General features: G+C 46.5%; 2 protein-coding genes across 26 annotated transcripts; one reads left to right on the top strand and one right to left on the bottom strand.

The window, feature by feature from the left end:
- The first annotated feature begins 58 nt into the window (after positions 1–58).
- LOC145536517 (NACHT, LRR and PYD domains-containing protein 3-like) lies at positions 59–9,870 on the top strand. 4 transcript variants are annotated; one of them, XM_081565912.1, is made up of 5 exons: positions 59–209; positions 982–1,062; positions 2,121–2,169; positions 6,370–6,675; positions 7,234–9,870. In XM_081565912.1, the coding sequence occupies exons 1-5, from the start codon at positions 95–97 to the stop codon at positions 7,235–7,237; spliced, it is 555 nt and encodes a 184-aa protein (XP_081422038.1). In that variant the 5' UTR covers positions 59–94; the 3' UTR covers positions 7,238–9,870. The 4 variants fall into 4 exon arrangements, 2 of the variants coding, with proteins under 2 accessions (XP_081422038.1, XP_081422036.1); XR_014075864.1 differs by having other exon boundaries at positions 59–342; positions 6,370–9,870; XM_081565910.1 differs by having other exon boundaries at positions 6,370–9,870.
- Positions 8,561–13,485, bottom strand: TEX13B (testis expressed 13B). 22 transcript variants are annotated; one of them, XM_081565908.1, is made up of 5 exons: positions 13,383–13,485; positions 12,962–13,068; positions 12,215–12,705; positions 11,910–12,102; positions 8,561–9,345 (listed from the first exon to the last, which is right to left on the bottom strand). In XM_081565908.1, exons 2-5 carry the CDS (start codon positions 13,008–13,010, stop codon positions 9,317–9,319), a joined length of 762 nt encoding a protein of 253 aa, XP_081422034.1. In that variant the 5' UTR covers positions 13,011–13,068; positions 13,383–13,485; the 3' UTR covers positions 8,561–9,316. The 22 variants fall into 22 exon arrangements, with proteins under 22 accessions (XP_081422034.1, XP_081422035.1, XP_081422033.1 ...); XM_081565909.1 differs by having other exon boundaries at positions 11,928–12,102; positions 13,383–13,460; XM_081565907.1 differs by having other exon boundaries at positions 11,892–12,102; positions 13,383–13,420.
- Between the last annotated feature and the right edge of the window lie 847 nt (positions 13,486–14,332).

The following is a 14,332-nucleotide window of genomic DNA, read 5'->3' as shown; positions in this document are numbered from 1 at the left end:
GCCGGCCGGCTGGGGCAGGAGAAGGGCAGTGGGGGGAGGAAGCGGGGGGTGGGAGGGCGAGAAAGTTCTACCCAAGGGCCTGGAGCGAGCGCGAATGTCCACCGCCGGCGCAGTGCCTGGCCGCCAGGGGCTCCACCGCCCGGGCAGCGGACGAGTGCAGCCCGGCTCCTCGCCTCCATCTCCTCCTACTGCGGCTGTCTCGTCGCGAGGTGAGCTCTGGCGCCTTCTTCCTGGTGTCGCTGACCCAGGCTGGAAACTCCGGGCCCGGGGCGGGGGAGGGGGCGAGGATGGTCGGGTGCTGGCGGCCGTTGGCTCTTGGCCTCCTCCCCGGAGTATAAGCTGGTACGTGGAAGCTCGCAAGAGCGTCTCTTCCTCTCCCCTGGTTGGAGGGGTGGGGGGGAACCCCCTACGACCTGCGTCCTCTCCCCTCCAGGCTCCCCAGGACGAAGGCTAGAGGGTGCAGTGCCACTCGGCGCCCGGGTCCAATCTTGCTGAAGTCGCGGCTTCCTCGGAGGGCCGGGGGAGGACCTGGCAGCCGCGAGGCGCTTCTCCCCCTCCGCAGAGGTCGGCCGGCCGTTCCGCTGGCGGCGGCTGGGCGTGCACGGCCGCGAGTGCAGCCGCCGCGGTCACTGCTTCCAGGACGCACGAGAGCCGAGGAGAGAAGGAAGGCGTGCACGCCAGCAGGCTCCCGCCGCCGACCCCAGCCCCTCCACCCACCCGCCTGCCAGCCCCGGGCCTGGCCGGCGGCGCCGGGGGGCCCCCCGCGGTCTTTTGTTTAGTTTTTTTTTGTCTTCAAATTGAAGACTGTTAATTTTGGTCTGTCTTCATGTGATCTCCTAATGCCACCCTAGCTCTCTACTTGGTTATTAGGCCTTCTCATTTCCACAGCTCTGTAATGCTTTGAGTAGTCTTTCTTGAGTTACTTTCGTACTCTGGGCTTCCACCAGGCCTTACAGTCATCATTTCTGTTTTGGGTTACAGTTTTCTTGATTTGCCAAGATTTAAAGAAACAAAAAGATATGGGACCTGCTTGCACCTGGAGTTTATTGTATGAACAGAAAGGTGAGTAACTGAATGAAGTAAGAGAGGGTATAATCTTCATTCTCTTCCCCCTACTTCTTCTCATGGACCTTGGAATTTTTCTGAATCTTTAAAATTGTATTGTATGTGTATAGGTATGTGTATTTAAGGTATTACATGGATACAGAATTTACCCATTATAATCTCTCTGCAATTTTTGTGTTTCCCAAAATGAGGGGAAAAAAACCAGAAACTTTTTGTTGTTTATACCGTTTCCCATAGTCCCCAAAGCATTTATAATCATAAAAGACTCTCCTAAGTCTCTCCTTTTACTGTAACCACCGATTTTCACATCGGACAACACAAAAGAGTAAAGAGGGAAGATTGATGAAGTCCTTCCCCTTGTGGCAGATTCCTGAACTCCAAGAAATGTTTAGTTATGGGGAATAAAAACTGGTTATCTTCAACAGACCACTCACTTGCTGCCCACTTCTGTGACATTCTAATATCTGCCTCTCCAGACTCTGCTTCCTCCCACCCACCTAGTCACACCTCCCATCTATGTCTCACTCTTACCTACAAAGGTGTGCAAATACTAAAAGCCTGTAGGAATGTGGATGTGTGTGCATGTGTGTGTGTGTATGCATTTGAATGTAGATTATTGTATATTTCTGTCAAACTAATATCAGCAATGCCTTATTCTTTCTTGTTAACAAGTGAAGCTCAACAGGAGCTCAACAGAAGCAATAAGTTAATGTTCAATGGAAAACAAAACACCAGAAACAGTCGCTTCAAATAATGAATGCCTCTTTAAGTTCACGCCTAAAAATTTCCTTGTTTATCATATAAATAGAATTGTTTACACCCTAAGTATATTCATAATTGTGTGGAAAGATCTTAGGTTTACTTTATGTTGGACATTAGCTATAAAATACCTTTTTAATCAATTAGAATAGACGTGAGGTGGCTTTCTTTGTTGTATTTCTAGTTGGGGAACAACATGAATGGCTATAACAGTGTGGCTAAATTTGTGTGTATTTCATGTTTTGGTATGAAGGTGTATTTGGGATACTGTTAACCCCAACTCTTCTTCCCCACAGCTGCTTCAAGCAAGTTCTCTGGCTTCATTTTCATGGTAGAAGCTTACAGGTAGATGTCTATTCTGTTTTACTTTTTTCTGTTTTGGGACTAGTGCCTCCTGTGAACCCCACTCATCCTCACTTCTTCCCCATATTTTCCCCCATATTCACTGGGCAACAAACAATAGTTTTTTTTTTTTTTTGATAATGTTCATGAAGTCCCAAACTGCCAACAAATAAGTCCCAAACTTATAACAAATAAGACTTTTATATCCTTTAGAATAAGTATTCAGATCTTAGGAGGCCCTCTGATGACGGTCAAAGCAACAGACATACAGGACTTTATGGATAGAATAAACCAGTCTGCTTCTGGAATGATCTAGATAGAGTCAACAAATTACAGCTAGTGGGCCAAATCCAGCTAGCTGCCTATTTTTATAAGTAAGGTTTTACTGGAACCAGCCATGCTCATTCATTTTACATATTGTCTATGGCTGCTTTCATACTGGGATGCCAGAGTTGAATAAAGGCATACTTTGTTTTATTTCATTTCACTTTATTGTACTTCACAGATATTATGGTTCTTTACAAATGGAAGATTTGTGGCAACCTTGTATTGTCAGATGATGATTAGCATTTTTTTTGCAATAAGGTATTTTTTAATTAAGGTATGTACATTGTTTTTCAGATATAATGCTATTGCACACCTAATAGACTACAGTATAGTTTGTATAACTTTTATATGCACTGGGAAACCAAAAAATTTGTATGACTTGCTTTATTGCAATATGTACTTTACTGCAGTGTTCTGGAACTAAACCCACAATATCTCCAAGGTATGCTTATAATTGCAGCAGAGACCTAAAAGCCTAATCTATTTATGAAATTTTATAGGAAAAGTTTGAGAACACTTTAGATCAGCATTCCCCAACTTGAATTTTACAGAACACTATTCTCCAGAAGTTAATAATTTTGCTTTTAAAAAAGGGTTCCATAGTTATTTCAGTCAGTTCAGTTCAGTTGCCCAGTAGTGTCCGACTCTTTGCGACCCCATGAACCGCAGCACGCCAGGCCTCCCTGTCCATCACCAACTCCTGGAGTCCACTCAAACCCATGTCCATTGAGTCTGTGATGCCATCCAACCATCACATCCTCTGTCGTCCCCTTCTCCTCCAGCCTTCAATCTTTCCCAGCATCAGGGTCTTTTCAAATGAGTCAGCTCTTCGCATCAGGTGGCCAAAGTGTTGGAGTTTCAGCTTCAACATCGGTCATTGAAGTCTAGAAAATATGGATTAAACAAAAGTTAAACAGCCTGCTTTTTTTAACCATTGATTTGCTCAGAGCCTTTCATGTGCTAACATGCATTGAGAAACTAAAAAATGGAATAGAAGGTGCATTTGCCTTACCTTATTTGACCACGGGACAACTTTTCATAGCTCTCCTATTAATATCTTGCAAATGTTCCATGAAAAACTTATTTAGAAAATGCTAGCTTGGCTATTCACTTAATAGAAGTTTGAGCTTGATAACTGACTCCTTGGGTTATTTATTTTAGTTGCAGAAAGTTAAAAGCTTTGTGGTATAGTATTTAAGCACATAGACCATGGCCTCAGACAAACCTGAGTCTTAATTTAAGTCTCTGCCATTTATTTGCTTATGAATCTTGGACAAGTTACCCAGTGCTATAAGCAAAACTGGATACATATTTGTGGGGTATGGTGCAAAATGAAAAGGCAGGATTCCTTGTTCAAAAATTATTAAAAATTTCAAGATAGTAACAGCAGTGCATTACAGAAAGTGTGGATCCTCTGAGCACAAGGGCTAAGCACAGATTGCACACCCATGGATGTATAACCCTGGTTATAAGTTTTCAGTTTCCTTAACTGTAAAGTGTGGATAATATCTACTTCATGGGATTATTATGATAATTAAATTTATAATATATGTAAAGGGCCTAGTGCAGTATCTGACACAGAATAGTCATAATAAATGGCTTGTTTTGTAATTCAAAAGCAAGCATTTATAGCCATTTTCAATAAATATTTATTTAGTGTCTACCATGTTCCACGTCCACGGAGAAGGCAATGGCACCCCACTCCAGTACTCTTGCCTGGAAAATCCCATGAACGGAGGAGCCTGGTAGGCTGCAGTCCATGGGGTCGCTAAGAGTCAGACACAACTGAGCGACTTCACTTTCCCTTTTCACTTTCATGCATTGGAGAAGGCAATGGCAACCCACTCCAGTGTTCTTGCCTAGAGAATCCCAGGGACAGGGGAGCCTGGTGGGCTGCCGTCTATGGGGTCGCACAGAGTCGGACACGACTGAAGCGACTTAGCAGCAACCATGTTCCAGGCACCAGCTAGGTACTTAGGATACTATGATGAAGAAGACAGATGAGATCCCTGTTTTCATGTAGATTAGTGGGAAGGACAGATAATGAAAAAAAAAAGGAAACAAAACAATTGTAATTGTGATAAGTGCTACAAAGGGAAAACAGAGTCCTGGGAAAGGGTATGGTAGAGAGGATCTGCTTTAAATTGGGTAGTCAGAGAAGTCCTCTCCTAGCAAGTAATGTTTAAGATCTGAAGGATGAGAAGGGGATCTCTATGGGAACAGTAGAAAAAAGTATTTTCCAGGCAGAGAGAATAACTGGTGGAAAGGCCCTGAAGTGGGAAAGAACATGGCATTTGTGAGAAACTAAAAGTAAGCCAGTATGGCTTTAGTATAGGAACTGAGAAACAAGAGTGATATAAAACAAGGCTAGGGAGCAAAGATAGATAGGGCCCAGGTTGTAGTATAAGGTAAGGATTTTGGATTTAATATCAAGTGCAATGAAAAGCTCTTAAAAAGTTTTGGGCCAGGGCAATGACGTGATGTGATTGATATTTTTAGATCATGTTGGCTGCTTGTGTAGAGAAGGGCTATTGATGGTAAGAGTAGATGAGTAGGAGGCTGTTTCACTGGTTTAGAAAAGAGTTGATATTGTGCCTTGTACTTGGGTGGTATTTGAGGATGCGGTGATAAATAAATGGGTTGTAGGCTTGTTTTGGAGATATGAATGCTGGGTCTTGCTTATTGGATATGGAGGATTCAAGGGGGAAAAAGAAATAATGACTCCTGACATTTTTGTGGGAAAATGGGTGGCACCATTTAACCAAGATGACATGTCTGAGGAGGGTTTTTTTTTTTTTTTCGGGGGAAGGGGTAGTGGGAAGTGGAATAGAAATCAAGAGCTCGGATGCATGAAGTTTGAGGAGCTTTTGAAACATCTGAGTGGAGATGGAGGTGACGGTAGTATTAGTTATAGTTGTTATTTGTATTGTTGTCTAGGATTCTGTGATTACTAACTCTTGGTGTCACCTTATTAGATTATGAGGAAGTATTTAGAAAACATCTAAAAGAAAAATACCTAAAAATAGGAGTGGATAGATGTTATCATTGTGGCAAGCATATAGAGATGCGACTGCTTGTTGTAAAAAAACACTGTGAATCAGAAAAGCCACCGTGTGGAATTCCTCAGTAAGATAAGTTTATTGAGACGGAACATGTGTTTGAACCTGATGAAGAGGGTTCTATCTCATCCCAAACTGTAGTGCTTCAGGGATGTGCTGGGACTGGGAAAACAGCTGTGGTACATGAGTTCATGTTTGGGCAGCAGGAGTGGTTACTCCAGGCAGATTTGACTATCTCATCTATGTCAACTGCAGAGAGATGGCTGTTTTGCTAACCTTAGTGGTGCTGACCTGATCAATAACACTTTTCAAGATACAGGTGGACCAATCATGGACATTATTCTTGTATATCCAGAGAAGCTTCTGTTCATTCTTGATGGATTTCCTGAGCTTCAGTACTCTGTCAGTGACCAGGAAAAGGATCTTAGTACCAATCCCCTGGAAAGGAAGCCAGTAGAGACTCTCTTACACAGTTTCGTGAGGAAAAAACTGTTCCCTGAATCCTCCCTCCTGATAACTGCCTGGCCTATGACCATGAAGAAGCTTCACTCTCTGTTAAAGCAACCTATCCAAACAGAGATCCTGTGGTTTACAGATGTTGAAAAAAGCGTATTTCTTGAGTCAGTTTTCAGGTGCTAATGCAGCAACGAGAGTCCTTTATGATCTGCGAGAAAATCAAAGCCTTGACATTATGTCTTCTCTTCCCATCATCTTCTGGATGATCTGTAGAGTCCTGCAGTCACAGGAAGATGGAGGCAGGACTCTTACGAGGTCACATCATACCATGACTGATACGTATCTTGTTTTACTTTTCCAGGTGTCTCAACACCCTTACAGGTATCTCGGTGTGGAAGGGACAAATTTGCCTGTGGGGCCTTTGCTCTTTGGGTGCAGAAGGACTACAGAACCAGCGGGTCCTATTTGAAGTCAGTGACTCCAGAAGACATGGGATAGGAGTATATGGTACCAACTGCACTTTTCTCAATCACTTTTGGAAAAAAGTTGAAGGAGTTGTCAGTGTGTACACTTTCCTTCACTTCAGTTTCCAAGAGTTCCTGACTGCTGTGTTCTACACCCTGAAGAATGACAGCAGCTGGATGTTTTTTGATCAAGTGGGGAAAACATGGCAAGAAATCTTCCAACAGTATGGAAAAGGGTTCATCATTAACAATACAGTTCTTATTTGGCCTCTTATATAAAGGAAAGGAAAAGGCTGTGCAAACAGCTTTTGGGAGAAAAGTATCTCCAGGACTTTGAGAAGAGTTACTGAAGTGGACTGAGAAAGAAATAAAGGATAAATCTTATAGGTTACAGATTGAGCCGATGGACTTGTTTCACTGTTTGTATGAGAATCAAGAAGAAGAATATGCCAAAAGGATAATTAATGATTTAGGGTCAGTTATATTGCTTCAACCTATGTATACAAAAATGGCTATTCTGGCAATGTCATTCTGTGTGAAAAGCAGTCATAGTCACCTGTCAGTGTATCTGAAGTGTCAGCACCTACTTGGATTTGAGGAGGAAGGTTGAGCCTCAGCGTTCATGCCACCAAAGTTGACACTTAATCAGTGAGTATATTAATGTCTTTTCACCAGTGTCTTGGCCTACAGAAATGATCGGCCTTCTTGTTTATTTCAAGTATTCAGGCACATGATCATTTCTAGTATTGTCAATAAAAAACATGAATTATCTTTGCTTTTCATATTGTGTATCAGTCAACACAATAAGGATTTATTGAGTATCACATATTGAACACTGGCCTAGGCAGACACTGAGGGAAAGCTAACATTTTTGAGCACTTCCTACATGCCAGGCACTGTGCTAGCCACTGTAAGTGTGTGCCTATTAGTCTTCACTGTCTCTTTGTGAAGGTGTTGTATAATTATAAAAGGTTGTGAGCGTATAAATCATTAAGATTATCATTGAGTACTCTGCTGTTTTGGTGTTGATGACTATTTTGGAAAAGCTTGTAAACTTAAAGTTGAATTGGTCCTCACTCTTCTCTACGTATATTTCATCACTGAGGCCTCAAAGAGCTCCAGGTTGGTAAGGGACAGAGCTTACTCTGTATATATTGCTATAAAGCACTCCTGTGTATATTGCTATGAAGCCTGAGTTCTTTCTACCAAACTGACACCTATGTGGAGAGTTGAGGGCTGGAGTTCAAAGAGGCTTAGGTAAACCACTTGCACAATATGTACTCTGTATACTGCAAAGTACATCTCTACTGACTGACTCAAGAAAAATGCTATTGGCCAGTCTGTTTTCAATACTCAGGTTAATATGGATAGCGCCTCTCTTTTAGTTGTGGGGTCAGGTGAAGGGTAGGAGACCTTGAGAAGGATGACAGTGGGCAGAAGGCTCAACTTGGAAAATGAGTTAACCTGTCTTTTCTCTGGTAATTGTTAGTTCCTCAGTGGGCAGTAGCATAGAGATGGAATTGAGCATGGGGTATGTGTGTTTGTGGGAAGTGAGGGGGGCAGGGAGGTGCAACAAGAGTTTGTGTATGGGACCAGAAAGGAAGGGGTAGAAGTTACCTGGACTTGGAATTATGAAAGACCTTGGCTACCGTGCCTTCATGAATTGTCTAGTCTGTCCACATCATAAACACACAAATAGGAGCCGCCTTGGTTCCCCACCTCCTCCCCACACAGATTAGTGTCTGCTTTCCTTCCCTCTTGTCCCAGAGGAAGAGGTGGCCTTTCTGTACCCACCCAAGCCAGTCAATTCACTTGTTTTTATTTTTTGTACTTTTGTGAGCATTTATTTTACTTCATACAACACAAAAGTATATAAAGATATAAAGGCTCTTCACCCTACTGCCCCATACCCCACCCAACCCCATATACCTACTTGTTTCCTATCCTCTAATCCTGATCCCACCACCCTCCCTAGTTAATAGCTTGTTTGCTAAATGTCTTCCCAGACATCTTTCTTTTGCATATTCAAATATAAATCTATAGCATAAGGCACACATAAATCTGTAATATACATAGCATACACACACAGAGAACTTGAAAGTTTTATTTCACACACAAAAAAACAATGACATATTTTTTTCACTCAAGAGTACAGTGGACATGCCTCCAGTACAGTATGCAGTATCTACCTCACAGTCAAGGGTCCTTGAAGAAGAGCCCCCCTCTCAGTAACTGTACTTCCTCACTTCTGCTCACTCCTCAGTCCTTGCAATTGGGCTTCTCCCCACCCCCCACCCAGATTGGCTTAAAGATCAGCCGTGGCCAGACCCAATGAACACTTTTCCTCTCTTAGTGTCCCACCCCTTGCAACTCTCTTCCCCGTTTAAACTACTCCTAAGTATTCCCTTGCCTCCATGGTTCCCAATCAGTGCAGTTTTGCCCTCCAGTGGACATGTGGCAACATATAAAGTATTTTTGGTTGTCACGAGTTGTTTTGGTGGGGGGAGGCTGCTACTGGCATCCAGTGGGTGGAGGCCAGGGATTGTGCCAAACATCCTAGTATATTGGACAGCATCTTGAAACAAAGAATTATCTAACTTCAAATGTCAAAGAGTTCTGATGTTTGGAAACAGTGCCTAAGATATAAACAAGGATATAAACAAGCCCAAAGAAATTTCTGACAAGTGGAGGATAAAGATCTTGCCCCTAATCTTGATGACTGTTAACATGTGCTCTAACAGGATATAGCCCAAAGTCACATCCAGTTACTGCAGAGGTGTCCCAGGTTATGACAGCTTCAGTATCTAGTTCCACAGTCCCCAGGTGATGTCCAGGGCTTCTGTCTCAGTCTGATCCATCCTTCCATCTGTGGGCTAAAACATACATACATTTAGCTCCCCTCAACACATCTTATAGGCATCAGATGGGGAGATGCACACCATCCCTCCCCTTCTACCCCTCCCTCTGGAAATTGATTTCCCATCAGGGTATGTTCTATTATGCATTTCTGAATTTACTAGCTTTGTAGCCAGACTCCCCTCCCACTGTAATCTGGTGATGGGGGAAAATCTCAGGATGGCATCACCCTTTGGTCAGTGGTCTAGACCATCAAACCCTCCAGGCACTATCAGTTGCTGACTCACCTTGGAAGTGGCACAAGTGCCCTGTTCAGATCTGCCCGTCCCCAGTTGGAGGTGGGGAGGTGGGGACTGGGGAGGAGTCTCCTCTTGTGAGGCTGAACAATGATAGCAGTCCTTGTCTGCAGCTGGTGCTGGCGTCCTCTGTACAAAGCCCTGAGGGATTCCCTTAGGGGTGGTAAATCTCTGCCCTATTGTAAGCTCAGGGTTAACTTCAGGCCTGCTTTAATTGTTTCTCATTAAACTTGCTCAGAACAAGAATGAGCTTCTTGTCCAGTTCATTCCTGGAGCCTTGGGATGCAGGAATCCCTACTACCCATCACTCCCTGATGCACCTCACCAGTCAGTTCCAACATCTTTGATGGTTTACAGTTTGCAACTTTTCTGGTATAAATTTCTGGTTTGGCAAAAATGTGGTTGCCCAGAACAAGAACTTGCTCAAGTTAGCTTAAAGAAAAGAGGATTGCTGTGGATTTTCACTCAGCAAAATTGTAGCAAGTGGAAAAGTGGTCAGGCTGTCACTCTCCATCTCTGAGGTCACAGGATCAACTCTTCTCTGCTTCTCTATGCCTCTCTGCCCCCCTGGGCCCGCATAGTGTCATTCTCTAAAAGACACTGGCCTCTGTAAAGCACACAGTTCTGTTCCCCCACAGCCAGGGCCAGGTTTCAGCTGTGGCCTCGGTGTTCATGACTCTGACCTTGACCCCGACTCCCAGTGACCCACTGCTTCACTTCCCAACACCACCTGGACTATGAAATCTGTCTCTGTTCAGATTCTTGGAATATTTGGCTCAGGATGGGTCACATGTCCCATGTGAGAATGTTTGCCTCTGCTGCTGCTGCTAAGTCGCGTCAGTCGTGTCCGACTCTGTGCGACCCCATAGACGGCAGCCCACCAGGCTCCCCCGTCCCTGGGATTCTCCAGGCAAGAGTACTGGATTGGGTTGCCATTTCCTTCTCCAGGGCATGAAAGTGAAAAGTGAAAGTGGAGTCGCTCAGTTGTGTCCGACTCAAGTGACCCCATGGACTGCAGCCCGCCAGGCTCCTCTGTTCATGGGATTTTCCAGGCAAGAGTACTGGAGTGGGGTGCCATTGCCTTCTCCAATGTTTGCCTCAGGATAGGTCAAATGTCCATTCCTGGTCCAATCAGCTACAGCTTAGTGTGGGGGCGGGGATAGGGAGTGGGAGTGTTATATACTGGCTGCCCAGATCCAACAGATACTCGGGTTGGGAAAAGAAATATCAACAGAAGCTGCAGCAGTTCTGGGGTGTGGATACTCCCTCAGTTGTGTGCAACTTTTTTGCGACTCTATGGGCTGTAGCCTGCCAGACTCCTCTGTCCAGGGAATTCTCTAGGCAAGAATACTGGAGTGGATTGCCATTTCCTTCTCCAGAGGATATTCCTGACCCAGGGGATTGATCCAGGGTCCCTTGCATTGCAGGCAGATTCCTTCCTGTCTGCACTGCCAGGGAAGCCCCTGGAACACAAAGGGGGTCAACGAGGGTGGGAGATGGGGTGGGACTTAACAGTCTACACCCTCCCCAACTCCCACCCTCCTCCCCTAACCTCATTCTCCCACTCTTTCCCTGACTCCACACCACCCAGCCCCCTCCCCCACCTTTCCCCCCTCTGGATATATTTTTGTTGTTTCACATTTCTTAATTCACTTGAGGGCTCTGCAGTCAGATACACTTTCCACAGTGGAAACAACTTCCCCTCAGTGAAAAATTCACAGATTTACACCAAGGGCAGTCCCATCTCCCAGGCATGCAATATAGTGGAAGTCTTATCTGCTGAAGGGGATCAGAGTCGTTCCTGTCTCCTTGAGGGTCTATTCCCTGGATCCCTCCATCAGACCACAAGCTAAAATCAGAGGATCCCCAGTGGGGAGATGTCTGAGATGAAGTTCCTGCTGTTAACAGTGGTGGAGATGGGGATGGGGATGGTGTTGGTGCGTCCGGAAAGGGGGATAAGCGTAATGAGTATGTGAATGAGGCAGGGAGCTGGACAGGAAGGGATTCAGGTGAGATTGTTGCCTTGGGCTTGAGCATCCCAGAGAAAGAATACATGGCTGTTTCCAGTGACCTGAAATATCCCTCACTCCGCCTGCCAGAAGTATAATTTTTCTGATCTACAACTCCAAGAAGCTGCATAAGGTCTACTACACTCAGGTCTTCCGCCCCCTCGGCAGCCTCCGCCCCCTCGGCAGCCTCCGCCCCCTCGGCAGCCTCCGCGCCCTCGGCACCTTCCGCGCCCTCGGCACCTTCCGCGCCCTCGGCACCTTCCGCGCCCTCGGCACCTTCCGCGCCCTCGGCACCTTCCGCGCCCTCGGCATCCTCCTGTCTTCCTCCTCCTGTGGCTTCAGAAGCCGCAGCAGTAGTAGCAGTGGCCCCTGCCGCCTCCTCCTCTTCACTTGTTCCTTCTGTTCCAGCCCCACTGGCAGTGGCCAGGCGTGGCCCCTTTGCGACTGGCACCTGGGCAGCCCGCAGCTCCTGAAAAGAAGTGAGCAGAGTTGCGACCTGCCCTGACATGGGGGCGGGGCAGGGCAGCAGGACTGAATGGGCGGGGCGGGGCGGGGCGGGGCGGAGGTTACGGTAATCTTACGGCCTTGAGGAGCTTGCACTTGAGGTGGTCCAGCTCTTTATGCACTTCCGCCAGGTTGGTCCGGGCCAGCTGCAGGCGGAAAGCTACGTCGTTGCGTTCCACCTCGTGCTGTGCTGCAAGCAACTTCAGGTCTGAGGCCAACTCCTGCACGGCTGACCTGTGCAGCCCGCCGAAATCGTGCAGCCACTGCACCCTGTGCCTGTGTAACTGGCTCTGTCTGTGGGCGAAGCGCACGCCCAGGGCCAGGCTACTCCAGGCACAAGCCTCTTTCGCCCGGCTGGTCACCAGACGGTCCTCCAAGATGGCACTGAGCTTGTCCTCCACCTGCTCCCAGGACAGAGATAGATTCTCAACGTAGAACTCAGGGCCTTTCGCATGCCTGGACATCCTCTTGCTGATGAAAGCCATCACTTTGGCATGCCGGAACCCACTACTGAGGTCCTCAGGTTCCAAGGCCATGACGACTGAGGGCCTTTGGGGCTTGGTTGGCTCTGTGGGGATGAATCAATCAGTCCTCCTCCCCTCCCCCACCCCATGAATCTCCTCTTCTCCGCTTTCCTCCCCCCGCAACCTCACCCCCTACTAAAGACCCTTTGTTCTGCCCCAGGACACCTCCCACCAAGCCTCACCTCCTGGCCGGTAAGCGTACAGGCCAAACAAAACCACCTACCACACCCAAAAGGTACGTCTCTCTCCCAGAGAGCGCCAAGGAAAGAAAAGCTCCGGCCTCCCCTTCGAGGTTTTTACCTTGGGAATGTTCCAACTTTGAGAAACCGCGAGGGTAGGAGGGGTGCATGAAGAAGATTTTCTCCCCTCTCCCAGGACATAAGGGAACCTCCTACAGTGTTGCAAGTCTTCGAAGGTGGGAACAAAGAGGAGTGGTCAGAGAAGACTCAGAACCAAGAACATGAAGCGCTTGTAATCAAACACCAAAATTCTCAACCCCCCCCCCTCCTCCACCATAATGGTTTGTCCCACTCAAGAGCTGGACCCTCCTAGAGAGGGAATATTCTGGAACAGGAAACAGCCCCCATCTCTCAATGGCCTCGCCTAGCCCTGGAGGCAGGAGGTGGAACCAGACTACCGCCTCATCACCCATCACCGCAAATGGTCATAAATCCTGGCCATATCCACCCCCAAAACATGCTCGTGTCTTGAATTTGTTTACCTCCAGCGCTTACCACCTCTGCCACCACCACCGTTGCCCCACCCCCTCCCCCCGCCCTGCCGCAGCCGTTGTGCGCCAGGTTTGTCTCTTACCCCACCCTGTCATAAGAAGGATCTGACTCTGTCTCTTTAAACTTCTGATGGTATTTCCTACAAGATAAACGGACAGCTCTCAGGTTGAGTACTACTTTACCACTTATTATATGATGTGCTGAGACTGTCTCAGTTTTTATCTATGGGCCTAAGATGAGGACTGAATGACAAAATGCATGTAAAGTAGTAATGTTTTCTATGGTCTCATTTTTGTAAATACGTACTTCCCTGGTGGCTCAGATGGTAAAGCATCTGCCTACAATGCGGGAGACCCAGGTATGATCCCTGGGTCGGGAAGATCCTCTGGAGAAGGAAATGGCAACCCATTCCAGTACTCTTGCCTGGAAAATCCCATAGACGGAGGAGCCTGGTAGGCTACAGTACGTGGGGTTGCAAAGAGTCAGACACAACAGAGCGACCTCACTTAATTTTTGTAAAATGTGCAAATCCTTTGTGTGTCTGTGTGTGTGTGTGTGTGTGCGCGCGCGCGCGCACCCATGCACATGCGTGCACGCCCACGCACATCCATATGTTTCTATGATCTTGGAGAAAGGAGTGGGAGCGTATATACCACACTCTTAATGCTGGGTATCTCTGGGAGTTGGAGTTGGAGGGGAAGTTGAGAAAACTTTTTCATTTCGTTTAAATCTTTCTGTGATTCCATTTGTTACAGGGAAGATATAATGCTATTAATATAAGTATTCAGTTCAGTCACTCAGTTGTGTCCTACTCTTTGTGGCCCCATGGACTGCAATACGCCAGGCTTCCCTGTCCATCACCAACTCCCGGGGTCTGCTCAAAGTCACATCCATTGAGTAGGTGATGCCATCCACCATCTCATCCTCTGTCGTCCCCTTC

Source organism: Giraffa tippelskirchi, chromosome X, assembly GCF_054371585.1.
Source record: "Giraffa tippelskirchi isolate mGirTip1 chromosome X, T2T-mGirTip1v1.2.pri, whole genome shotgun sequence".
Taxonomy (NCBI): domain Eukaryota; kingdom Metazoa; phylum Chordata; class Mammalia; order Artiodactyla; family Giraffidae; genus Giraffa; species Giraffa tippelskirchi.
The sequence above is the reverse complement of the archived record's forward strand: the minus strand, read 5'-3'. Positions and strand labels throughout refer to the sequence as shown.

Bases quoted from the DNA above. Each gene is read 5' to 3' on its own strand.
- LOC145536517 (XM_081565910.1), top strand. From the start codon at position 95: ATGTCCACCGCCGGCGCAGTGCCTGGCCGCCAGGGGCTCCACCGCCCG. The intron at 210-981 runs GTGAGCTCTGGC...TTTGGGTTACAG, and splicing joins TGCGGCTGTCTCGTCGCGAG to TTTTCTTGATTTGCCAAGAT. The intron at 1,063-2,120 runs GTGAGTAACTGA...TCTTCCCCACAG, and splicing joins TTTATTGTATGAACAGAAAG to CTGCTTCAAGCAAGTTCTCT.
- TEX13B (XM_081565885.1), bottom strand. From the start codon at position 13,010: ATGCACCCCTCCTACCCTCGCGGTTTCTCAAAGTTGGAACATTCCCAA. The intron at 12,706-12,961 runs GTAAAAACCTCG...TCATCCCCACAG, and splicing joins AAAGTTGGAACATTCCCAAG to AGCCAACCAAGCCCCAAAGG. The intron at 9,708-11,855 runs GTGCCGAGGGCG...ATCATTGTTCAG, and splicing joins AGGTGCCGAGGGCGCGGAAG to CCTCACAAGAGGAGACTCCT.